Consider the following 26,281-nt stretch of genomic DNA (forward strand, 5'->3'; position numbering starts at 1 on the left):
CCCCCCCAAGGCAGCTAATAAGTGTACCTTAGTTGAGATTTTTCTATGCCAACTACATTGATATTACTGCAGTCCTTTTTTTTTAAATGGCTGTTTAAGCTGTCAGGGCCACTGTAGAGTAAAAAATAAAAAAAACAAAAAAAAAAAAGGAAGAAATGAAAGTATGTTGGAAAACTGCAGATAAATTGATGCTTTGGCATTTTCAGCAAAATTTACAGGCTACCAACACACCTCATTAGTAATTAACGCACCGTGCTACGTTGATAGTGTGTAATTAGACACATGTTCCTGGATGTTAGTCAACTTCAGGTTGTGGGATCATGTGTTGTGGTGTTTTTATGTTTTTGTACCTTGTTTCTGTACCTTGGTTTTTAGAAGCACCTCTGTGAAAACCTTGCAAAATATATTGATGTCAAACTGTTTTGCATCAGTGTTATGACATATAATACCTTGGCTAGTCTGGTATTTAACTGCCCTTATGGGCCGAAGAGACTGTAATTTCACAGTTTACCAATAAAAAGGGCTCCAAGTTGAATTTCACGAAAATGCACTTCATTGGGAAATTAAAAAGTGCATTGTCTAACAAGCTGATAGAAACCCAGCCATTTTAGATGCCACCATAAAAATTTGTAATTTTTGAGAGGACATTTTAAAACTTTTTAGTGGATTTCCACAGTCAGTTTCAAAATGGCCACTGAGACAACTATTAGTCGAGTTGGAATTAGCATTAAGATCATGAATTTTCTTCAGGCCATGTGGAGCACTACTAAGCTTCCCCTGCACTGTAACTTTGGAGTTGCAGCTTGATTGATGGCAGGTCTTTACCACTGGTATGAGCTTGAAGACTTGAAAAAGGTATATAACATTTTTACATTCAAGCTGGAAGATGGGCAGCTTAAGGCATTCTCTCTTTAAGTATTAATATGGGAAACTAAAAAAGGCCATAAAAAAGTGAACCAGAAGGGATAAATTAGGGAATGGTGAATTATCCTTAGATGGAATGGTAATGTTCACACAAGGCTGGCGAAGAAAGCCTGCCCGATGTGGCACATACAGGTGGAGGTCAAAGTAAAACTAATCATCTCACAACTCAAGTGGAGGAGCTTGTTGGGGAACTGGATGGCTTCCCGTTATATTCCACCTCAGCATCATCTTTCAGTATTGAAATACAATGCTCGTCAGTCACCAGTGACGCAGCTCAAGCCACCTCATGCTACCAGCGCTTTGGATGAGCAGTGCACATTTATTCAGTCCTCAAATCTTTGTTACATGCACTCACAACAGCCATGTGTTTGTGTGTGTCTGTGTGAATGTGTCTGATAGAGCGGTAATTAACAAAGCCTGCAACACTCTCCTAACTGACTAATCCGTCTGTTGCATCAGTGCTTCCCACAAGCAGCGTTCTGCTGCTGTAACAAATAAGACTCCATCATTTTCTAGTTCTTGAGCAATTAAGACAGAAAGCAATCCTGGGAGTTAAAAGTATGCCATTGTCTTACCTTAAATTGCAATGTAAGCCACTGCCAGGTAAATGACAAGATTGATATTTGATGCTGTTGTTATTTGGTATTCAATTCGAAGACAAAAATTATGTTCTGGAGTTTCTATTATTAAGGTTTTTGCAGTCATATTTACATGACTATGTCGGGGGCTGTTAATTTGAAGTGGAGACAATTCAATGCGCCCACATGATCTGGTCGAAGTGTCCGCTGAGAGAGATGAAATGTAAGAGTAAAAACAAGGGGAGAAAATCCCTCTGAGAACATGCACAGGCTCACTAAGCAAAGCAGTGCAGAAAGCGCCAGCTTTAACTTCTCATTTGAGCCCATTGTTTACTGTCTCTTTGTGTGTTATACCTTATCATCTGTCACTAAGTGTTTTTAATTCTGTCAGGCCCAAATTAAACTTGGCCGTTTTTGCTTTGTGCTCTTGCTACAGGCTGTTAGCACTTGTCGACAACAGTTTGGGAGGGAAGAAACTCCTCCATGTAGCACCCCTTTACAACTACAAATGAACTGACTGTTTCTTTAGTTACTACTAACAAAACAAGACATCTTTGGTGGTGTTGGCGGGGAGTGGGGGAGTCCCACCACACCACTTTCTTTCATAGCATATCTGCAATGAAGGCTTGTAAACAATTTTTAAACCATGACCTTCTGTATTAGTTCAATATTGACTTTGTGATGAGTGTCATAGATAAATTTATATTCCATATATGTAAGAAAAAAAAAAAGAACAACAACAAAAAAATCCAGTCTGCATTTTGATAAATATTTGAGAGTGAAGACATGCTTTAAAAATCCTTTTGTCGGTCTTTGGATATGTTCCAGCTTCCCCTTGGTACTCACCTCATTAGTTAAATCTTTAAAAATGGATTAGGAGCTTGTATTTACATTTCCAAATACAAATAAGCTATTAATACTGAAACACAAGCATCAGGGGAAACATGCTCTACTTGTTTAGAGAAGCGTTAACTTTGGATTTACATATTATCAGGATTTGTTTAATTGCGTGGAACTCCAGAATTTCACCAAAAAGCAGGGAGGACAATAAGGTCAAGGAGGGATTATGTGAATGGTGACAGGTCAGTGTGCTGTAGAGCAGCCTTAGATTTAGTGCTTAATCCACTATGCATTTCTTAGTCGAAGATTTTTCATCTCAGGCTTCATGGAGTAAAAACAGAATCAGTTACAAAATGGGATTTTGTCGTAGGATAAAGAATATTTTCCCCACAGTGCATCACTATCATAACTTACTTATCATTCAGCAAATACGCCTTTTTCATATGCACAATGGATACCTCAGGGTAACCGTTTCAATATTATTTGATAAGAGACTCGTGGGTAGTGATGCCTGAAATGACTCGGGCTCAAGTGCACAGGAAGAGGGAACAGGAGCAGTAGTGAAATGCTTTTGCTTTCTTTGTCGCCTTCCTCCTGGTGTTTTCATTTCCAATGATATTCTTTCACAGATACAGAGTAGATGCTGTAGGATGCAAGTCCGTGTTATGACTTACCCTCTTGTGGGGGGGTGTGTGTGCGGGTACGACACAGCAAGAACACTGTTATCAGATCAGCGGCTCAGTGTCAGATATCAGAGGTAATAAACTCCTTATTTCATCGGTGCCACCTGTAGCGCAATGAAACATGTGAATGGCAACCATTAGTAGTGAACTAATGTCACAGGCTGCTCAGCCAATGAGTCAAAGACACAGGTGTGGGTGCAAGAGGTTGACAGATTTGATCTGTGTAACAGGGAAATGGTGTCAGCCTACTTTGACAACAATTATTTTGACATTTGCACACATCTCCTGTGTGGCTGAGCTTTCTTTCTCATCAGTACGTCTCACAATGTCGCCATCTCCCCTGTCATTCCTCTAAACTCTGAATTTGTCCATCTCCTGAAATGTAATGCTACATATTCACTTTATACATTGAGTGTATCATTAGTGGAATTCTTTGCTCAAATCTTCAAGCAATGTTTTTGTGGAGAGTTGGAAAAGGCCCACCGATTTAATGCAAGGTGAAATTGGCAGTGAAACATTGCAATCTAAATGCTGACAATTCTGACAAAGTAATTGAGTGTCGGAGCCCTTGTTTTGTATTTTACTGTTTTATCCCGCTCAATTAACCAGCATGATATTCATGTGCAACGACAGAGTAGCGTCCTATTTAATTTCTTGGTCAACTGCTCTGTAAAACTTTTCTTAAGATGATTGCGACAAGACACTGTTGTTTTGCTGTGCTGTCTGAATATATTCCAGCTTTCATCTTCTTACTCCTGAACGAGATAATGTGACACGCTCTTCACTTCTGTCAAAATAATCCATCTATAAAGTTGACTTTGAACAAAGTTACACACATTAGACAGCACATCTCCAGTTGAACAAAGTTGTGCAGAGCTGGTGTCCTGTCACCAGATCTGTATACTGCATTGTTCATATTTTCTGAACACATTCACTGGATTGTGTTTGAGAGCACCTGGGATATTTTTGGATGTAAATTGTGTGTGTTGTAAAGCTTTGACAAAGGAAAGTTGCATCATTTTGGTGGACAGGCGGCAGGAAGCAGGGCTGAAAAACTGGATAATTATCAGCCACTGCACCTAGTGAGCAATTGAACAAAGGCAATACTACAAAGCACATACAAGTCTAGCTTTACTTTAAGAAAAGAGAATTCAGCGTGAAGAATGCAAGGATAGTACATCATGTTTAATAAGCTAACAGAGACTGAGGTATTGTACAGAAGCCAAGCAGTAAAGCCAGTAAAGCGTGGGACTTCCTGCTCTTTTATGATTAACTAAAGATCGCATATCACATACTATGACGAGCAAGTCATTTGTTCATTTTTTTCTTTCCAGTGATATTACCCAAAACCTTCTTGAATAACAATGAGATGTCTCGGCCTTCGACCAGTTCTTCGTTTACTTTGTCATGGGAAGTTTATTGAAAAAGGGGGGAGAAAAAACACCAAGCACAAAATCAGATTTGTTGTGCAGAAGCAATAAAAAAAACATTGATTTTGAAAGTTGAATTTAGGGCATTTGAAATACTTATTTGTTTACTGTGACTTTAGTCTGACTGGGTGTGTTCCAGCTGTGAGCTCTTGACTGGAGGGTGGCTGGCATTGCATCTGTGGTGGCTGTCACCACTGCAGAAATTCCCTGTAGCCACGCTTTAAACGCTGTGGTGCACTGCTACAGTATGGACAAGAGACTAGGCCTAACTTTCTAAAAGTGATCGTCTGTCATTTCCCTCCCTTTTACAATTCATTTATTCACCATTGTGGGATAATGTCATATAGCAAGAAACATGGTTTTATGGCCATACCCCCCCCCCCCCCATTCAAATGAATAGGAACATGTGTCCAATCTTTGGATGGGTACTGTATAGGTAGTATGCATGTTCATTTATAATTAAAAGCATATACATTTGAATTTTAAATCTGGTGGAAAAGTAACAGATTGGGTGAGATGGGGGCTGGGGTGTCCAAAGAAACCAGACTAATGTAGCTGATGTAATGGATAAGGACTCCCTGATGGAGGGGAGTCCAAGGACTTGTTGAACAAAGTAAAAGCACATCAAGTTCAAGTGTCAGCTACTCCCAAAGACTCTTACTTTCATCTAAGCCCCAATTGAAATTTCAATAAAATTTAAACACTGTTACATTATCATAACAAATCCAAAAGTATCCATCCTTCATCTAAGTCCATCTACCCCTGTTTTCAATGGGCAGACAAAAAAGTTCTATCTGAAGATGCAATGACACGCTGTGATATGTTGCTTACTAGATATTGTAGTGCTTTCGCTGTCGTCTTCTCTTCTTGAATGTTTTAGTGCTTCACTGTTTTAAGGACACGGTGCGAGGTCAGAGATGTTCTTCTGCTTTAAGGATTCAGGTAGTGGCTAACTGTGCTTTTACTGCGTTTTTGAAGAATTACTGTCACATATTCACTTCCTTGCTGCTCACAGACTTGTGTCGGCTCACATAAAACCACTTTCAATAAAAAATGAGTTCACTCTGTCTTTTACATCGACTATTAGGATCCTAGAACTCTTTGAAACATCTGAAGCAGACAGAGGGAGTTACACATGGTGAGTGCAAAGCATTGTGTGTTGGCTAACTCACCACAGGCTTTTAATTGTGGAAATGTAGGGTGCCTTTTACATCTTGGTGGCGTTCATGACAGCATGTGTGAAACTTATTTACCAACGTGAGCAGTAATAATAAGAATGGCAATTGATCAAGGCTTTTTCCTCACATTGGAAGAACAGACTCAATATTTTCAATAATCTCTTTATTCAGGTCTGTATAGTCATAGGAACATCATGAAAACAGACCCAAATCCAGTGCCAATGGTAATTGTTTACAACATTAACTGTGCCCGTTGTACTAAAGTAATCCTATATGTGTTTATTATTTCATTCATTCACTACCCATTATTATAAATACACTGAAGTGACCACATGCTTCTTAATACTTAACCATTCCCTTTTGGATTTTATTTTTCTCTGTTGGGGATTAGTTTTTCTGTGATTTTTTTTTTTTTTTTTTTAAAGGGTGTGAGACCAACCCTGTGACTGCACTGCGCACTGCCGCACTGTGACTAACGGGGGTAAAAGTCACTAGCGAGGTAAGATATTTTCGAAAGGTCAAAGATCTTTTTTTTGGCATCAGCTGCATGTGTTTAAGACCATGCAGCTAAGTGGTTCCCATTGTGTCGAGCAGGGTGCCTTGTGACATGGATAGGGCATTGTGGATGCTAAGCGGACAGCACGGGGGTGGGGGGGGGTTGGGGCACCCACATGAGGCTCAGTGTGGGTTTAGAGATTTAGAATGTGGTCATGAGATGACTAAGGCATTAGGATTAGAACCTCGGAGATCTGTGCCTCCCGCACTCCGAATTAGAGGAAATGAGAGGTTTAGCAGACCACCAGGCTCTGTTGACATTCGATGCAGCTGAATGCATTATCACTGCACAGCTTGGAGGTTTACTTCTTGTCTCAATATTAGGGGTTTTGCTAAGATAATTGAGAATTAGAAATTGACTTTTAAATACTATAATATATAATGATAGAATGATTTACACGTCATTACACGTCACCTGTTCTTGTTTTAAACAGAAGATATTGATGCTATCTTTCCATTTCCTGCTGACCCTCAGTTTGTCTCCATGCTGCTCCATGTCCTACTAAAGCCATCACTTTCTCCTGACATTACAGAACCATAAAAATCCATCAAGCCAGCTTATCATTATGTTATCCGGCTTACTTAATATGTTACAGGATGTGTAGAATGTGATGTAAATACATGCTTGAAGGTTTTTCCCTGTTGTAGCTTAAACCTTTCATTCACCTCAATGAAACTAACTAACTATTGCACATTGCCCAACTGGCATGACATTTATCAAGCCTTACCTGCGTGTTACTTTGACATAGCCCACCACTGTTATAGACTGTTCTTATAGCATTGCCACACATCCCCACTGCAGCCAGACAGCAGTTATCCAATGTTTTTTTTAGTTTTTAGTAGTTTTTTTTTTGTGGCATTAGTAATTAGAGGCACACTTAGGATGGTGTGATTTCCACTATATTTTTTTTGTGTGTGTGCTAAACTGGATCAGTATGTGTATGGCAATGGTGGTGACAACAGAAAACATCTCTCTCTGTTCTAACTGAAACTATTTGGAGGTTTAGAGGTTATTTTCACGCCTACGTTGCTATGCACACTTTGTGCTCCTTCACTTTATCATACTTTCCAATAGTAAGCCGGTAAGAGGCTTTCACTGTGAAGTTGCTGTAGGATCAGTGTACAGTATTGGTCACCTAGTTAATTGTGCTTATAAACGGGTATACAGAACATGATGTGGTCATTTTTGGCATATTTCAGTTTTTTTTTTTTTAGTCAGCTGATCAGTTTGAATATTGCTAAGATACTTCTTTCAGTTGTTGTTCTGGTCATATGTCTGAACAGAAATGCTCCAATTTTAAGCAATCTAACTTTGTTTTCCTGCATTATAAGTGGAGAGTGATTGCATGCTGCGCTCTGATCATTTTAAAAAGACCTACAGTTCAACACTGCGCCTTCATGTTGGTAACGTCTAAATCATGCCATAATTGTAATACACTTTAATAAATGAATGTAAACTTGTTCCGAGAGGGCAAAACAGGAAGAGGAAATGAGGTCTTTAGTGTTTATCATGTCTATTCCATATTTGAACACATGGGATGCTTCCAAATATGTTGTGCTGTGAAACAGTCATGATAAACAGGGGGGCCCTCATTTCCTCTTCCCCTGTCTTTTCTAAATAGAACAAGTCTTTTCCTGTGAAAGTAAATTGCATAAACAGATGCACAGTACGCCGTGTTCAACCGATCCTGGCCCATCACAATAATCATGAGAGCACTCAAAGCCCACATTAAATCTTTCATTTGCAGGTAGGAACTCTGCAAAGAACACATAATGGTGTTCATGCATTTTCCCATTACACTCAATCTTATCAACAGAAATATCCGAGCTAAATACCCTGAACCTTGAAAACTGTGCTTAGCATCTACTTAGCAAGATTCTTCACAGAGAAAATGATAAAATGTACTTTGTGACACAGGTGGGGTGAAAAAAAAAAATTATATAATTAGGGAAAGCGAATGAACATTAAATGCATAATGGCTTTTCATTTCTGTGTCAAGTGCACATTGAGATCACTGCTTGTGCTGAGGACTTCTTTCTTTTCCTAGAGCTGCACACAAAATAAGCACTCACTTAGGAATCACTCATAATAGTCGTTACATCACCCTGCAGGGGGAAGCACCTGCAGTGTTCGTGACTGAACATCAGCGGGTGTATAAAATTTTATAATAATGTAATGAGCTTTCCAGATAAAAAAAAAACAAAACAAAAAAACTTTACATTTTAATTGAATGCTTGAATTGTTTACAGATGAGTTTGTGATGCAGTGTGACAAGACATTTCACGATAGGTCGCTGGTTCGGTTCCCGGCCTGGGGCCTTTCTGTGTGGAGTTTGCATGTTCTCCCTCTGTCTGCGTGGGTTTCCTTCGGGGTATGCCGGTTTCCTCCCACTGCCCAAAGATGGTGTTCAAATTAATTTGTGACTCTAAATTGTCTGTAGTGAGTGGTTGTTGGTCTCTGTCTGTGTGTGTGTTTGTTGGCCTTGTGATGGGCTGGTGACCTGTCCAGGGTGTACCCCGCCTTCACACAGTGTGAACTGGGATTGGCTCCAGCAGCCCCTGCGACCAGGAAATGGATAAGTGGTAAAAGATGAATAAATGGATGTCTAATTTTATAAATAGCGACAATACCATGATACCTTGTTATGCCGATTTGTCTCCTAGCTCTAGTCCTTCTAATTATGTTTCTGTTTGCAATAAGGTCAAATTAAAATTGTTAGTAAAAAAGTGTTCTAGGAGCATCCTCTTGCTTTAATTTGTCTTTTTAGGTTGTAATACAGGCAGTGATAGCTCAGTAGCTTGAACATACTTGAGCTCTGTTAATGAGAGAGTTGTGTACAGTAACCAATGTAATTTTTTGCAAAAGACATCCCTGACTCAAATTATTTCCTTTTTGGCTTTAACCAATTGAGCCACACAGTTTCACATGAAGTACAACCGAGAGAAAAATGCATAACTAGAGTTTATCGTCAACCGCAAATAGGTGTCCGTCATGGTAGGGAAAATTAAAGAAAGCTAATGACACGCAAAAGCAAATTTTTCATTTCACTTTGACTTTAACAGCAAATTAAAAGGCAGTTTCCTAAATGGCAGCAAGTGAGGGCTCTACTCAACTGAGTCACTTTTTTTTTTTTTTTTTTTTTTTTTTATAAATCATCCCTTCAAATCTTGCATGACTGATCAGCAGGATTAGCAACCTTAAGTGTTTAGTTTACTGATATCAAGTCCAGTTTTATCAATTAGTTCCTGTTGGTTGCCCGGTACAGCTGAAATTACTGGGGAGCGTGTGTCCTTTCAGTGCCTCCTCCTCTCTGTGATCAGTTAATGAATTGCCCTGGTGTCTGAACTTGTGTAAGTGGGTTTTATAGATAAACACAGAGGAGAGGAGAATGATAAGGTTTTAGTGCCAGCTGCTTGCCTGGATGTTTCTGTGTGGTGTGAATGCTATCTTGTAGCTGGGTGTGAGCCATGTGCTGGCCTGCCTCTCAGCTGGGGCTAATCGCCCCCATCATTAAAGCTACCACAGATTCCATCTGACAGTGAAAAGCCTCTGCACCTGTCTAGTGCACCTTGGCCAAACTGACTTTGCATTTGCTTGTTGTATTAAGTGTGCAAGCAGGTGTGTGTCTTTGTGTGACGTTGCTGCGAGAGATAAGTTGCATGCCACTGAGCATTGAGCAGCAGAGGTGGTGTTACCGTGATGAGTATATGAGGCACTAGATTTTCAGGCTGGTACAAACAACTGAGTACAGAGTAGTGCCACATGGTGCACATGGGACAAGAACATCACTTGCCATTTTCATCACCATTCAACAAAGATGCATTTTCGCTAATGACCATCAGCGAGCAGCCAGACTGGATGCAAAAAGAGGCAGGATTGCATTGAGGTCTACAAGCTTGCATTCTTACTTGATTTATAGCCTTAGTAAACATTTTCCTAATGAGTTCATGATCTAATTCTCTAGGTCCAGGTCACTATTCTCCAATACATGATGTTCATTTCCTCACACGATCGTCCCATTTAGAGGAAAATGAACCATAAAGCAAGCCAGGCGTGAGAGGCGTGGCTACCATATGATTGACAGACTGTGCCACACACAGTGACCTACTTGGCAGAGGTGAACAGGGTACACAACTTCACTACTTGAGTACAGAAAAGTACAGATACTCCTTGTCAAATATTACTCCAAAACAAGTAAAAGTAGCTTCGTCAAAATATTACCGAAATTTCCAGCGCGTAGAGCGCACCTGAATATAAGCCGCACCCGCTAAATTTAAGGAGAAAATTGTTTTGTACATGTATAGGCCGCACTTGTTTATAAGCCGCAGGTGTCGGAACTGTGAGAGGAAATGGCATATGGCAGGAAATATGCCGTTTCGCCAGATCTATCGACTTGAGCTTGAAAGCTGTACCATATGCATTGATTCGTTTGTTTTCCATTATTAGGGTGTGTCCATGAAGTGCAAAATAAATGACTGAGCTGAAGAATTTAGTGTGGGTGCGTTTAATTTCATTAAAAAAATGTCATTGCTCCACTGTGACCTGTTGGTGTAGGCTCTGGGGGGAATGTCCAGTCTAGTCCCTTGAAGGGGTCTGTCCTCCCCTCTAGTCTCTAGTGGGGGGGGGTCAATGGGGGTCTAGTCTCTAGTCTCTGGAGGGGTCTGCTTTTCCATGCGTAGCCAAGTCCATCACTCACTCTACAGACAATATTTAGAGTCACCAATTAACCAGACATGTTCGGCCGGGAATCGAACCCATGACTTTCAGGAAGGCCAGAGTGGTTTGAAGAATAATAAAGTTTTGGGGGATAGCACTGTAGTGACCTTATCTGTTGGCACATTTCCCTCTCATCATTATAATGTTTTATCTGTAACTACGAAGCGTGAAGGTTGCATAGCTGTTATTCTGTATGTGTGGTTAAAAGTGAACATGTTTCAGGATGGACAACGCTGCCATTCCTTACAGTGCATTAAAAAGCTAGGCAAAGCTTAAAAAAAATAAGTAAATAATAAGCTGTGAATCCAACAACACGCGGCATGTTATGCGGACATACTTTGCAGGGAGAAAAAGGAAATTCTTCTTTTCATAGCGTACGGAATTATGCAGCTCATCTCTGCCGTGGCGGCGTGCCAACTCAGCCAGTCTGGAAAGATGAGAATTGAAACATGTTGAGTTACTGTTTGCCCGAGGATACCCAAATGTATTTGGTAATGGATGAAATATGTGAGTGAAACATGGGATGACATTGGGTAAAGATGGTGCACACTGAGAATCCCCTTCTGAATGCCAGCAGGGCTGACAAGCATGTTAACAGGACATATTTTTCCGTGAAAATTTCCTCAACAAGATGATGTAAACTCGCAGGAAGCATCGGTGTTCTTTAATGGATGGAGCGCTGAGCGGATCAAATGCTTCTAAATCTTATGAAATCATCCAAAAACCTATCTGCTTGCCGGCCTTGGCTGCTTTCTTCCCTTCACGCCACGGCCTTATATTCATGTGCGTTGGTTATCAAGATCTTTGTGTTCCTGTTTGATGACTGAGAATGTTGCCTGTAGTTTTTTAAAATGTGAATAAAGGACAACATGTTGCTGTTGTAATTCAAATTAGGTGGTAATAAGGATGTAAATACGGTGATGAAAACAATGTTGCTTGTGTGGCAGTTCATTTGAGCTCTTATGTGTCACTGTGTAAAATAGCATTTGCTGATATGCAATTTATGAACCCATGTGCTCCCGGCATCCCCCAGTTTTAATGAATAAGATCTGTGTATAATTTATCGTGCATCGTTTTAAATTTGGTTTCTTGATAAATTGGATGACATGACTCGGTAGAGTAAATGGAGATGGGGAGGCACCACTCAAGGTGTAATCTGGTCATTGTGTTACACTGATGAATCAGAATTTTCATTACCTGCATTTAAAGGAGGAGGTTGATAAATTTGTGAGACTGATGAGGACGTCACACCTTTGAGAAATGATCATCTTCTCCAGTTGGCAAATGAGCCTCAGGATGTTGGTGTCACCATCTTCCACAGCTTTTATTTGACTCATTGTGGGATCAGTTTGGATCTCAAATTTAATATGTTTGGAAGAGTTCACCTCTTAAACTTGATGTTTCAAAGAATCAAACTACAAAACTAGAAAGCAAAGCAAAGAAAATGTGGAATTAAAGATGATTTTTGGCAATATTCACTTAAAACAGGAGTCTGCCAATGACACAACTATATGTGGACAAATCTGGACTGATTTTGATTCAAGGTTTTTGGTTTCTAATAATTGGTGGTAAATGCGTGCTGTTATCAGATCATCGGGTTCACGTTGTGATGATGTGACCTCATCGGGTTATTTTTCTGATGCTCCAGTTCTTGCTCCATCCAGATCAATCCCAGAATGCTTGTTAATACAGCAGTTTTAACCACTCAGCCCAGCTCTCATATTCAGACCGTAGAGAATTATGGAACAATCAGAGATTGCTGGAGTGTTGAACATCAGTGAGATTATGTCAGTGAATCTCATTCCTTTTTTTTTTTTTTTCCTCTAGTCCATTTTGCTCCGCTTGACTGGACGAGTGCGCCGCTACGTATTTAACAGACATTGGTGACCCGCTCAAGGCTCCTTCACTGTCAGCTATACAGACGGAGCGGCATCCACACCTTCACTTAACAACTGGAAAATAATAGCGAGGTGCTGCTTGAGCAGCCATCATCACACTCACATTTTCTGTGTGATTTCAGCTGTTATCTGGAGCTGAGATGCATTTTTGGACAAACAATTCATCGGGAAAGAAAGAAAGCCTATGCTGATGTAGTCTTCGCCGGCGAATAAGATGCTGTTGCTGATTTCTGACGAGGTCCCATACGGACTCTGTTAGTTTTTACCTTGAACCGCTCACGCAATTTATTGGTTTATGTTTCAGCACAAACTGAATTACAGGTAATTGTTTTGTCAATATGAATTCAAAAGCTGTCCAAAATCAAAAATAACATGATATCACCTTCATAAAATTCATAGTCAAGAAAAACAAAATTTGGAATTTTGGGCCCATAAATATAATAATTTTTCACACAGGTAATTCCTTTTCATGAGGTAGAACTGGCCTTTTCACTTTCGTTAGCAGGAAAATTGTCATGAAAGCAAAGGTGCCGCAGGGACTGGCAGCTCCTCCATTCAGTGGGCTACTGACTCACCACCTTATGAACTGGGAATGTTCTCAGACCAAAATGACAAAAAAAAAAAGAAAAAAAAAGAAGGAAATACATTAGGAATTTTCTGCCAAGCTCACTTCTGGGTGGTGGACTGAGAAATTGAACATTAAATGATTCTACTTCTGTTTGTTAAATCTGCTGCTGGCAAATAATAACAATTATACAGTAGATTAACAATGGATTTGTAATTCTTTTGTCACTTTTCACCTCCACTTATTACCATGTGTTTAAAATTTTTCCCATTTTTGGTTTTGGCAGGAACAAATCCATGGCCTTCAGAGAAGGTCTTGAGAACAAAATCTACTGAATTATAGTATATAAATAATAATGATTATCTAGCCTTGTGATATATTATATAATGAAACATAAAGGGAAAAGGACATTCTACTATTAACCTGTAGAGTAAGTACCAGTAAAGCAAGGTAAGAAGTAATAAGTAGTGACTGAACTTTGATTTTAAGCCTGAATAACCTGAAAAGTATTTTTATTCATTTGCACTGCAGCGGTAAATTATAAATGGATTCTGTTTTTGGTGACATGTTTGGCTTTGAAAAGCTTTTTTTTTTTTTTTTTTTTTCTTCTTTTTCTTCTTTTTATGGAGAGATCTCTGACAGTCTGTTAACCAACAGAGCACATGAACAAGAAGGGGTGGAAAATAAACCTCCATGTTAGATGAGAAGTGATTGAAGAAACACAGAAAACGGAATAAAGCGAGACAAGCCAAGCCACTTTTTTTTTTTTGTACAAAGCCTGTGCTTTAGGGGATAAAGAACTGCATCTTCACTCGAAGTGCAATCTATAACTGTGATTGCTTCATTCACTCTTCCCATCCTACCTTAACACTGCCTTCCTTTTCCTGTCCACCCCTTCTGTCATAAATACCTTTTCTGATGCGCTGCCAAAGATATTGGATAGCAGAGATACTGTTTGGACATACAGTATAGGTATTTTCATTTGGCACAAGTTAGTTTGAAGGACTTGTGTTTGGAATGTGGGTACATGTGATACTTTAGAATAAAGCTGCACTGAACTGACTTTCATCGGAGGGTTTCATTGTATTATTGCTGAAAGTCAGCTGATATCTGTCCGTGATGTGACGGAACAGGCCTCCATGAAAGGACTGCTTCGGGAAGTATTGGAGCCATTTTTCTTTCAACACTTGGTCAGCAATCTCTCCAGTTTCCCTGTTTTGTTAATTTTGAACGAACATTGTTTTTAGCATATGTAAATTAGATACAGCGTTCCCATATCAACCAAAAGGAGATTTGGAGGAAGCTGTGGAGAGAAATGACTTGTCTCTTTGGGGTAGCTGGTTGTGCAGGTCTGGGTTTTCTCATGTGAAAGGGATCAAAGCAATCTTACTCAGCCCCCTTAAGAAAGATAGATGTACGAATGTGGGAAATCAAATCTGCTTCAAAAGGGAACACCACTGGGAGCCAGACAGATGAGAAGGCAGTGAGAGAATAGGAAACCAGTGTGAAATCACTCTTGTTGTTGCACTGTGAGTGGGGGGAACACAGCTGTCTTCTGCTGTCCGCAGAGTGTACATGCAAGATGTCTGTCGTTTGGGTACGCTGGGTTCAGCGTCTGCACAGATTTGGAAGAAGGCAATTAGCTAAATCCAAACAGTGAAAGGTGTGCAAAGGAAAAGAGAGAGAGCGAGAGAGGCAAAGAAAGAGAGAGAAGTCGCTCCTGCAAAATGAACAGGCGACGTTAGTGTGAGTTTGAGATTTCATGTCAAACATGCTTTGATATGATAGTGTTGATGTCTCTGAGAGTTTCCCCCCATCCCCTTAGCATATGCCATGAAAGCTGATTTCACAGCTTATTGCCTGCTCCAAGAATAAGCCCTGTGAAGAAGGTGTGACATCAAATAGCTCAGATAGACAGAAGCAAAAAAGCACCTCTTATTTCTCGTAGTGACACCTTGCCTTGCTGTGGCTCAGACTGGAGGGTGTGTCCTGGATGTAGTTGTGTGTGTGTGTGTGTGCGCGCACGATGCATGACAAGGGAGGCACCCTAGACTTGCTACATGCTGCTGTACTTGTAATTTCCTCCAGAGATGTATTTACTGTAAATCCTGTCAGCTTGGTTCAGGCACCGTTGTGATACATCGAGCTGAAGCAGCATATGCCGTTGCCGGCTGGCAAATTGTGATTTTTGTGATGTTGTTCAAATGTCTGCATAAAGTCATCTCTTTTGATTCCACCTGAGTTCTGTTTTCGTATTTGTGTGTCAAAACCCATCCCCAGTAGAGATGGACACATTAGCATCTGATATTGCATATAAGCCGTAACTCACAAATTCATTCATCGAATCCACAATTTAAAACAACTTTCTACTGTTGAAAAATTATGATGTGAAGCAAATTGTATCCAACTGGTCAAAGGAAAACTTCATGGTGACATCACACTATTTTGCCATGAAACACTCCAGGCAGTTATTTATCACTATAACAGGATGGGGAGATCGTTGCCTGCAGTTTGGCTTGTTGACAGAATTATACAACAAAGCTTGAATTCCCTTAAAAACTTGATATTTGCAGAACTAATGGGTAGTTAGTTGTTAGTAGCTGGTACGGAGCTGCCTAAACACTTACACTATCTTTTATTCGGAGCATGTTAAAGCATGTTTATGTGAAATTTTTTCTCCACTAAAATATCCACTAAAGTGTCTTCATTCTGGGCTCAGTCCAACTTACTAGGCAATGCATATGTTGACATCAAACATTGACACATTGTTAGGAAAGGGAACAATTACTCACAGTTGCTCTAAATCTTCCTGAGAAAGAGAGAGAGTTTATCTAAAATGGATCAGATTTGTTCTGGCAATTTCTGTTGAATAAAGCACAGCGTCAACTCTTGTCTTTCTACAAGTTTAATACAAAGCGTTCACAAAGGGATACAAAAGAAAGAGCGTTTAGCCTTTGATGTAAATTAACTGGTGGCTGTGAATCAAAGCATTGCTGCTTTGCATTTTTTTTTTTTTAAGTAATCCAGAAGTGTGGGAATTCTACATTAATGCGCGGTTCAAGGATATTGACACGATGATATACATGTTACTACACTACCCTACATGTGTCTGTGTGCACATGCTGGTCACAGTTGAAGTGAAAAATCACGAAAAGACAGAAATGAAAAATTGTCTCCCTTTTTTTTTTTTTTTTTTTGTCCAGGTGGGCAGGCAGCAATAAGACTTGACAGAAGATGCAACGGGGGTGGTGGCTCGTCAGATGGCTGGGGACAGGGATGGCAGTCCTCTCATTGTTAACCCACAGCTGGGGCCAGGACACAGAAGGTATGAGCAGCCAGCACTGCAGTGGATACCCTCAGGCTTCCCCTTCTCCATTTACTGTGCCAAGAGGAAACTTGTAACGCGGACAAGGCAATGTTTCTTTCCTCTGTCAGAGGACCAGCTTAGTGAAAAAAAAAAAACCTTTGTACAACAACGACATAACACTGTTGTTCCTAATAAATTATGTCCCAGACTGAGGTGTGAACCATTTGAGCAATTTTACAAACTAAACAGGCCAGAGGTAAAACTTGTTTTGAAAGTATTTTCTAGTTCAATGGTCTTTCCTAAGTATGATTATGTATTTTGGATTTTTCCGCTGGACACATTTCATATGTGTATATGATCTGTAAAAAGCATTTCCACCTCTTCAACATTATGAGCCAGGCTCTCTGCTAGGTCATATAAATATTTCTATATTATTGCTAACAAACAGCTGGAGCTGTAATGTTATTGTTTTCTAGAGAAAACATTTTCTCCAGGTCAGCTCATAGAACCTCTATTTAAATGTAATCTAATTGAAAATGAAAAGGAGCATAGAGACACTGCTCTTTGTTGAGCTTCTGCATATTGTGAGAATAACTTTGCTTTCTCTATAGTCTCACTACCCTCTCCTTCTAATTTACATAGTTCTTTTTTTTTTTAAAGACATTATTTAAAGAGAGGGTGTAAATCCAGGCTTTTCCTACACAGTTCACTGATTGTGCTAAGAGGATTCTCCTTGTAGTTTCATGTTTAAGTTCCCACATTACAGAATCTTACCATTCATATTCTCAACCCACTGACTTTGGCGCAGATGTGAGTTAAGGGAGTTAAAAGATTGGCAGGTCTTTGAAGGAAGTGCTAAGGGGAAGCTGCACATGCACAGAGACATGCATTAATCCCTCTGTGTGGCAATATTAAACATGATTCAGGTCAATTTTAAGATGCTGTCATTTTCAGAGGCTTCCCTTTATCCTAACCCTATTTCCTTCTCTCGTTTCCCGCCTCCGAGCCTCGCTTGACAAACTCACTAAAGTAAGAAACATTTTTGATAGGAGTATAATGTCTACTTACTGTCATTTGGATCAAGATGCTATTTTAAGAGACTTGTTCTGTGGCTTTGTATGAAAGCTCATTCGTAGGGAAAATACTTGCTTTGTGACTCACCCTTTGAAGGTGAATGATTCTTTGTCATTTCCTCTCTGAAGGAGTTTCCCCTCAGAGGCTCTGACCACATTAATATTATATAGTAGTGTTGTGTGTGTGTTGTGTGTTGTGTTTTGTGTTTGTGAGAGTGAGAAAACTATTGACCCAGAACATAACAGCTGTGGAACTCAAGAATAGCCCTGTGGAGTTCGTGTCTGTGAGTAATTTCTTTTACAACTCGCAGGAGCTTGAGCACACAAAGATATTATTCATTTTAAGTGCCTGTTTATCGGAGCTTCATATGGTGCTGGTGGACATGCAGGACAAGTTGTCCATGTTAATTAGGTACACTAACCTTAAGGTGGAATTAATCTCTGCTTCAACAAACCTGTGATAGTTTGAGCCCATGTGTGCTGATGTTACTAATGTGTCAGTGTTTTCCAGCTCTCAGGGTGTACAGAGACCCCAGACTGTTCATGTAAAACATAGATGTTCTTATGGTAAAATGTATCATTTTATAGATCAGTTAATTACAAGACCTTTTGCTTCCCTTTTCAAACAGTAAGCTGCCAGTTAAAAGATGCCAGGCTCTGTATTGCAGAGCTGACCTCCCACACGTTTCCAGAAACTGTAAAATGCGCTGTCTTCTTTCATCTTACTCAGTGTTAAACCCACTGCTCTTGTAAAATGATGTTAATATTCTACTAATTAGCTTTTTCAGCTGTGTTTTTCTGTGGATTCTTACATTATCCTCCTTGGCAATATTCTTGCAGTGTAGGAACACTGCATTTATGTACTGCCCACAAGTAATGTTCTTAAAAAAAAAAAGAAAAAAAAGAGTCAGTATGCTGGTTGTTCTATAGTGTCGCTGTATATAACCACCATCTGTGTGTTTTATCTCACATGAATATATCTAAACAACAAGAGAAAATATTTCAGTGCTACACTTCCCGCATCTTTGAAACTGTTGAACAGCAGGATGAATCACTTATTTTTACATTCACATCATTACTCACTCATACTCTGACTTTGTGTTGTGCTAACCGAAGTACTCCAGTGCAGTTGAGGTGTCTCAGTCTTGTTGTTGTTGGAAGGGTGAGGGCGAATGTGGGCTCCTCTTGCCGCCTCATTTTGCCACTCAGTGTCACCCAGGGATGATCTCAGTTTGCGCAGGGATTTTCTCCTCCCTCAACACCACATCCCTCATCTTCTCACTCATAAATCTCCCTGTTCCGCTCACCTCAAAGAGCCCTTGGCTTTTGGCTCTGTCAACTTGTTTGTTATTTGTCTTTCAAAGAAAATGGCTAGCAGAAACTTTTCGACAGCAGCAAACGAATGCCGCAGTGTCAGTCAAGTTTTTATTTAATCAGCAGGGAGGAATTATGAATTGATTTAATTGAAGAAAAAGTATTCAGTGGCTTTGTCCTTCCTCATTAAAGAATTTGTTAATGTAGCTCTGGCAATATGATGCATGTTAAACAACGTTTTTGAATACTCTTGTTTATCTGCTTGCAGTGACTGACTAATAATTCATGTACCATGAAAAACACAACTCTCGTGTGAAGAATCTCTTTGTGTGGCAAAGCAATAACCTTTGTGTTGCCAATAAGAAAATTGTTTCCTTCTTTTTTCTTATTCCAACTTCAATTTCTCCTCCCACAAATTTGCTGTGTATGATATCCCCTGATATCTCCCCTCAACACCTTTGCTGCTGTCATTTTTCAACAACAACCCCGTCTTCCATTTGCCATCCTTTCATGTTTTCGTGATATGTCTCTGTCTTATTTCAAATCATCTCACTGATGACATGTGCATGTATATCCCGCAGAGCACCTCATGAGCGTTCATCAATCCTGGTGTGATTTGAGACCCTGCTGTTAAACATATCGTAACGAAAGGTCAAATGTCAACCTGAACGCCGTCTTTACCTCCAAATCAAACACATCAGACAAATGGATGTGTGCACAAAAAAACAAAAAGAACAAACAAACAAGAAAAACATGCAAAAGTGCTCAGCTGTGTACAAATCAGTTTTTATGTGTATGTGGGGAGGGGTATATGTGTGGATTAGTTAATATGCCTGTGCACATGACTGCTATATGACCTCAGCCTACCTTATAGTCTCCTAGTATTCCTCTCTCTCTCTCTGCACATCCATTCTGACCCACAATTGTTTGCCTATTTTTGGGATTGTCTGATTAGGGGTCAGATGTTCAGACTGGCTACAGTCAAAGCCTGTGTAGTGTGTTGGGGGCGGTTAATGCAGGGACAGCAGGAGGGGCTTTTTAATCTGCTCCCCAGTAGGCTGTAATCAGGCTGTGGGAGCATGAGAAGAGAGGGGTCCACTATTGCTAAGGCTGGTCCCTGGGATAGCTGGAAGCCCAACCTGGAGCTCAGTATGTGAGCACCCTGAACTGTTCACCTGCAGTGTGATTGCAACCTATGGCTTCCTCTGCCTGTGTAGTTAACCCCACCGAGAGAGGAGATGGGCAGTAATGAGGGGGGCAGTCTGTAGAAGAGCAGAAGGGGAGCCTCTGCAAAGGGATTACACATCATTAAAGTAATCCTCCCCCCTCTCGTTTCTTCTACTATCAGCCACTAATGATTTACAAGATGCTGCAGGAATTCATTTTCACCAATTTCTTCATCACTGCTACACTGCTGCATTTTTCGTTTCACCCCACCCCATTTTTTTTTTCCTTTCTTCACAGCCTGTTTCTTCTTTCTTGTTTCATAACAATGAATTCTGTCCTGTGACCCTTTAAAATAAAAACATACACACAATTACAGATGCCCCACCAAGAGAGCCACATTGCTAACAATTTGTAAAGAGAGCAGGGAAGATGGGGAGAGAGGCCGAAGGGGAGTCGGTGATTGCAGTCCTGTGCCAAACGTAGTCATACTGCAAGAAGAAGCACACAGCTCTGTCTCCATATTGATTTAGCTGCTTTTTCCTTAACTAAAGGAATGCCTGAAAGTCTATATCTAAAAGTGTTGGTGCTGCAAGATGTACCGCAAAAAAGAAAATTGACTCTCAGATTTCAAAATATTGCTATGGTTGGAGTTGTGTTTGAATTCTTGAGTTGCTGCCTATAATCCTTATTGGTTTGTAAGTGTGTCAGAAGTGTTGTCTTGGGGAAGTGCAATGGCATGAGCAGTCAAAGCTGCGGCAATCCCTTCACCATAAAGAATACAAATTATTGTCAGATTCAGATGCCTGGCTTCTATTTGCAATTGCGTACAGCATTGCTTCTCTAGTGTGTAAAGGAGTCAAGTTCCCTCACAAGAATTAACTTCATCATACATAAATGTGTTGCTATTTTAATGATGAATGTCATTGTGGTGTCTGTTCCCTGTACTACATTGGCTGAGACTGACCATTTACGCATTAAAAAATGGAAACTGGAAGCTTCTGGATTGCATTTAAGTTGTTTCTCCTGTGCTGTCACATTATCAGTCAACATCATCCATCCTGAAGTCCTGACATAGCTGTCTCTGTCAGCTTCAAATTTACAATTCAGAGCTGAGTTCTGCCGTGGGAGTCAATTCAAAATGTGATTGTTCATTGTTTGATTAATTTTGACTCTATCCATAGGCCTTTTCAGGCTGTGATAGCTGCAAACTGTAGCTGCATATGAAACATTTTTTTGTCAGTTACATTTGCAACTATTTTGCATTTGCACAGCCGTATTGTCTTACAGGAGCAGTTTTTCTGATGAAACCCCCAAATGCCAAGTGGCTATAGCTTCAGTCATTTATTTTAACTGGTATAAAAAGCTGTTGTATTAAAACAGTGTCTGTCATTATATGGGTGCAGTTAGCTCTGCCTTTATGAGGCTTGTTGTGATTGGTATTATTGTGAGAGCGTCTTCAAATGAGTTATTCTGTAGACATTTGACAGTGTTTGGCCCTCCATCTGTTAAAAGATACATAATTCAATACATATTTACTCGACATTTTTTTTCCTTTATTATAACAAAAATTTACATTTCTAAAATGGACAATATGAATCACTTATCATACGTACAAATGCTTTCAGATGTGACAAAGAAGTGTTTTGAAAACAACAATGGTCCTTTGCTGTGTAATGTGATGCACTGCTCGGACAGCCAACCCCTGTGGACAAATGGCCACAGCCCCCATTACTACAACGCAGAGATGCTCATCTGTTTTGACCTGCTGTCTGCCCATGAGCAGTCATTACCTGGCAGTCCGTGCCACTGGACAGCTGCCCTTTGTCTGCCTCTATGTCATTTGCCAAGTCCTACTGGAGCTGGAGATGTCCCAGAATGCTCCTCTGCCCCACTAGACACGGATACATGCAAAAATACACAGTCCAACTGGGAAATTAAAGCGGCGACCCTGTTTGTTCTGTCTCCACTCCACTCATTTCCATGGCATAGCTGCCACCCCAGGGACTATCTACAGATCTAACTTCCAACCTTTATTTTTTTGAAGTAAGATACTGGCTAAAACTGAGGTCAGCAGAAATCCCCTTCCCTCCGGTTATGTGGACCACTGGGACCGTTGAAATGATCTCATCCAAATTCCCCTCAAGTTGCAAGGAGAACTTTTCATATTGGCTCTGTCCTTATTATCACAGGGAGGCTGATATTTATGTGAAAGGAGAGACACATTTATGATTGTATATAGACGCACCTTGTGTTGAGGTGGCGGTTGGCCAAGGGAGAAATTAGTTCCTTCTTTCCTCTCCGTTGCTTTTGCCCTTTCTCAAGAATCTTCCTGTCTCTGCCTCTGTCTACATTTCACCCCGTCTCTGGTGTAAGTTTCTAATGAATGGCTCCCAGCAATACGGTCTTACTGTAAACGTGACACTATTTTCGTTTCATGCTCATTTAAGGATGATACCTGCAAACCTTTATAGATTTATTGAGAAGGTGTAAGAGATTGATGGGCAAACTGCAGGACCACATGGCTTGTTAGGTTAGTTGTCCTTTTAGAGCTATTTTTTATTTTTTTTTGGAGTGCTCTTCTCCTTGGTAGCAGGAATTTGATTTATCGGTTGCTAAAATGGTGCTTTTGCAGATGAAGGCGCAGGAAAGCACAGGCTATTGAATCGAATGGCAGGTAAAAATGCCTTTTGAAACTAAATGTCAGTGAGCAGAATTCATTCCACTACTGCCTTGTTGCTCCAGTAATGTAGCAGTCAACGAACTGCCTTGTGAAGACTTGAATTGCTCAGGAGGCCGTCTGCACCTCAGACCATCTCATTTAAAAGAACAATGCATAGAAAATGAAATCTTTAATGTTCTCTGTTTTATTGAGGCATACATACAGCCTTCGCTTTCCCAAAACACCATCCAGTTGACAATGAAATTATTCTTACCATTGCATGAGCAAAAAGACTCTCAACACTGTTCATTGAGTCAGTTCCTCATTTGTCTGAGACGAACAGTTGCTAATACAAATTAGAAAGTATTAAAGAGGTATTTAAATAGCTGTATTTGTGTTGGTTGATCAATTCTGCTCAGCTCTCTGTCCTTTTGTTGACTGTCATGGTTTTGCATGGGAGAATGAGGTTTTATTCGGTTGTGGTCATTTTAGAAATTGAGTGAGGCTTGCTTCCATAATTTTTTTTTCCCTCCCTCGTCCTTGTGTGTGACAATTGGTTCATCATTTTGGAATTTAAGATTTATGACTTCAATCCAACATTGTGTGGCTGATTCTTGAGATAATTTCCAGGTGGAGGCAAATTTCCCCAAATGCAAAATGAGAAGATAATAATTATCTGCAGATAATCAGCCTCTGAAGTGTACAGTGAACTAATCACTTATGATTGACTGATAGTTGCCTGATGCATTATTATGATTCCCCTATTTCTTCTCTGTCTACCTCACTCATTTGAAAAGTTTATTTTCAGTCAGTTGCACAATCTATATCTTATACATATACTGTACACAATGCTATTGAGTACATTTTAGGACACATTAGATTCTGACCAGGGCCAATCACACTGCAGGCATTCATTCATTCGTGACTCCTGCATATCACCTCGCTCCTATTGTTGAATTCTATAGAACATTTTTTTTGTGTACTGGTGCGGGCTGTTAGGTTCCTTTTTCCAAAGGTATTGATTTCTGGTGGGACCAAGGCCTACAACTTTGTCTAACAAAATATACTTGCAACCAGAGCATTTCATGCACAAAGTTGACTTTACACACACACACACACACACACACACACACACACACACACACACAAGTGGGAGGCTGGTGAACAGTCTTATTGAAAACTTATAGACCTCAGTAACTGAGCACCCCATGCTGCTGTGCACCCCTCTCCCTGAGCCGTGTGATCAACTGCGTCTTTTATCGAGCTCCCACTATTCAGCTCTGTACTGTTTTTGACTGGTTACAATTTGAAACAGCTGCATCTATTTTCTTCTCTCCTCTGCAGTCTGAGAGCACAAACTTTTCCACGCAGCACATTATCCCTGGTTCTGACTGTTTTCACTTTCTTGAGTTAAGTTGTTCTGCTCCATAAATCCTGAACAAGCCTGTTTTCCTGGTTTGATAGCAGCGGATGAGTGTATTCGTAGGTTTTCTTTTGTATCTTTAGTATAATTTGTAAGGGTCTGCATGAGTTTCATCCAGCATTATTATCTTGAGTGCTGCAGGAGGGTTGTAGGAGCCTGGTAAGACTATTTGGCACATTCTCGTATGAACCCAGTGAGCCACTGTGAAGTGAATTGACAAGAAAATATTTTTATGCTATCATGTTCCTCTGGAAGGCTTTTTAAATGGAAGGAAAACTTGATGTAGAATGTCATTAGAAAATATTCCCCGCTGCCAAAAGGTGCAATGTGGCAACAGGTTTAGATCATTTTGGTGTGTTGTGAAATGACTGAACAGGCTCTGTTGCTTTGAGTTTGTATTGCACATGCGCTTCCTCCGTGTATATGTTTGTGCTCTGATCACAATATAAGACTGTTAGCACTCCAAAAGGAGGCTTTATTCTTTATCTCTGCTCGGTTCTGCCTTTTGCCGTCAAAGTAGACTCATATTTCTTACTGCTGCAACTACCACCTAAACCTACAGACACGCACGTACACACGCTGATGCCTGAACGCACTCATGCAAAGCTAACAAACCAGATCCTTTAAAAGAGCTTCTTAAAATGATCTCACGTAACTCTTCCACACATTCACATGCACACTCTCTCCATTGAGTATATTCTCTCAGAGCCGATTTGCATACTTATTTTGATGTTGCTTTTTGTTTATGTCTCCAGATTGTGAGGTGTGACCCACTTGCTTTGTTCATTTTGCCGCTATTAAAGGAAATCCTCATCCTACTATTTCTTCAGCAGATGTTTTTTTGGATGGATGTTTTCTAATTGCCTTAAAGTTGTGGAACTCTGAAAATGAAGAGTATTCATTTATTCATGTATTCATCTTTTTTTTTTTTAATCAAGCATTGTAATTTAGAAAAGCTTTTGGAACCTTAAACATATTCCCAAGTACTGACAAAGATTTTCACATCACGAACAAGACAAGATGTACGGATGAATGAAAATCCTAAGTCTGCTTAAGGAATCTTAAGAAATGTCCGGATCATGCCTGAATAAAAAGTCAAAAAGTTTGAAAATGTTCTTAATGGTTTGCATGAAATATTCTGTATCACTGCCTCGGTTTTTATTGACCTTTAACTGCAAATTATTTTGAATATCTGCACTTTGGAAACAGCACTAATTAAAAATGCAGTAACATTACATCCTGTGGTTTATCTCCAGCACATTAGTGAAGGCTCATGGGTATGCATATTTAATAGGAAAACTATCTACTGTGTTGCAACAGGTGCGCAGTGGCATTACCTAAACCAGGGAACAGAAGATGTGTGTGAAACCCAAACCCTGCTGACTGCTGATGTGGTGCCATTGACCGTGTTTTTTTTTTTTTTTTTTTTTTTTCTGTCCCTCTCTGATTACATGTCATGCAAGAGGACACTATCTGAAAGCAAGCTACTTGAGACTCAATATCTTGCAGGATGGAGGCATAGTGATTTAAAAAAAAAAAAAACCTAAAGAAAGCCAAAAAATGCCCCAAGAGAAACAGCTAGGGAGATACACTTAAACACTTGAATATGAGTTCCATCGCTCCTTCATGCTGTTGCCTCTTATCCAGCTACCACTTCATTTCCCAAGATAACACGTTTTTCTTTTTAAATTGGCTCATATTTGCTCACCTCTCTCGTGGAGTAATGTCAGCTGGCAGCAGCTAGCAGCAAGAAGAGATCCGCTGGCTGTATTTGTAAAACCTTCGTGTGGTTCACGAGCATCCATCATTTCTCAAGTGAAGGTTCCTATAATATCTCCTCCCTGAAACGGCCGCTCTTCTCTGCTGTCTTCTAGTATCTGCTCTTTTGTAATGATCTTTTCTCCCCTCTCCTAACATTGGACTGTTTTTCAGCCAACTGTTGTTTCATTCCTTTTCTCTCTTCCATGCTT

The 26,281-nt window shown here is 40.1% G+C and overlaps 1 protein-coding gene across 4 annotated transcripts in view; it reads left to right on the forward strand.

Annotated features, from left to right (window-relative positions):
- pcdh15a (protocadherin-related 15a) overlaps window positions 1–26,281 on the forward strand; it is a 177,496-nt gene that overhangs the window by 38,728 nt on the left and 112,487 nt on the right. For 3 of the 4 annotated variants that reach the window (XM_029520624.1, XM_029520625.1, XM_029520626.1), the window contains exon 3: window positions 16,572–16,693. In XM_029520624.1, coding sequence (XP_029376484.1) covers window positions 16,603–16,693 — 91 coding nt within the window. In that variant the 5' untranslated portion in view covers window positions 16,572–16,602. Of the gene's footprint in view, window positions 1–16,571; window positions 16,694–24,454; window positions 24,471–26,281 lie in introns of those variants that run through there. The other variant, XM_029520627.1, reaches the window with a different exon arrangement.

The sequence above is a fragment of the Echeneis naucrates genome, chromosome 15, assembly GCF_900963305.1.
Source record: "Echeneis naucrates chromosome 15, fEcheNa1.1, whole genome shotgun sequence".
NCBI classification, from domain to species: Eukaryota; Metazoa; Chordata; class Actinopteri; order Carangiformes; family Echeneidae; genus Echeneis; species Echeneis naucrates.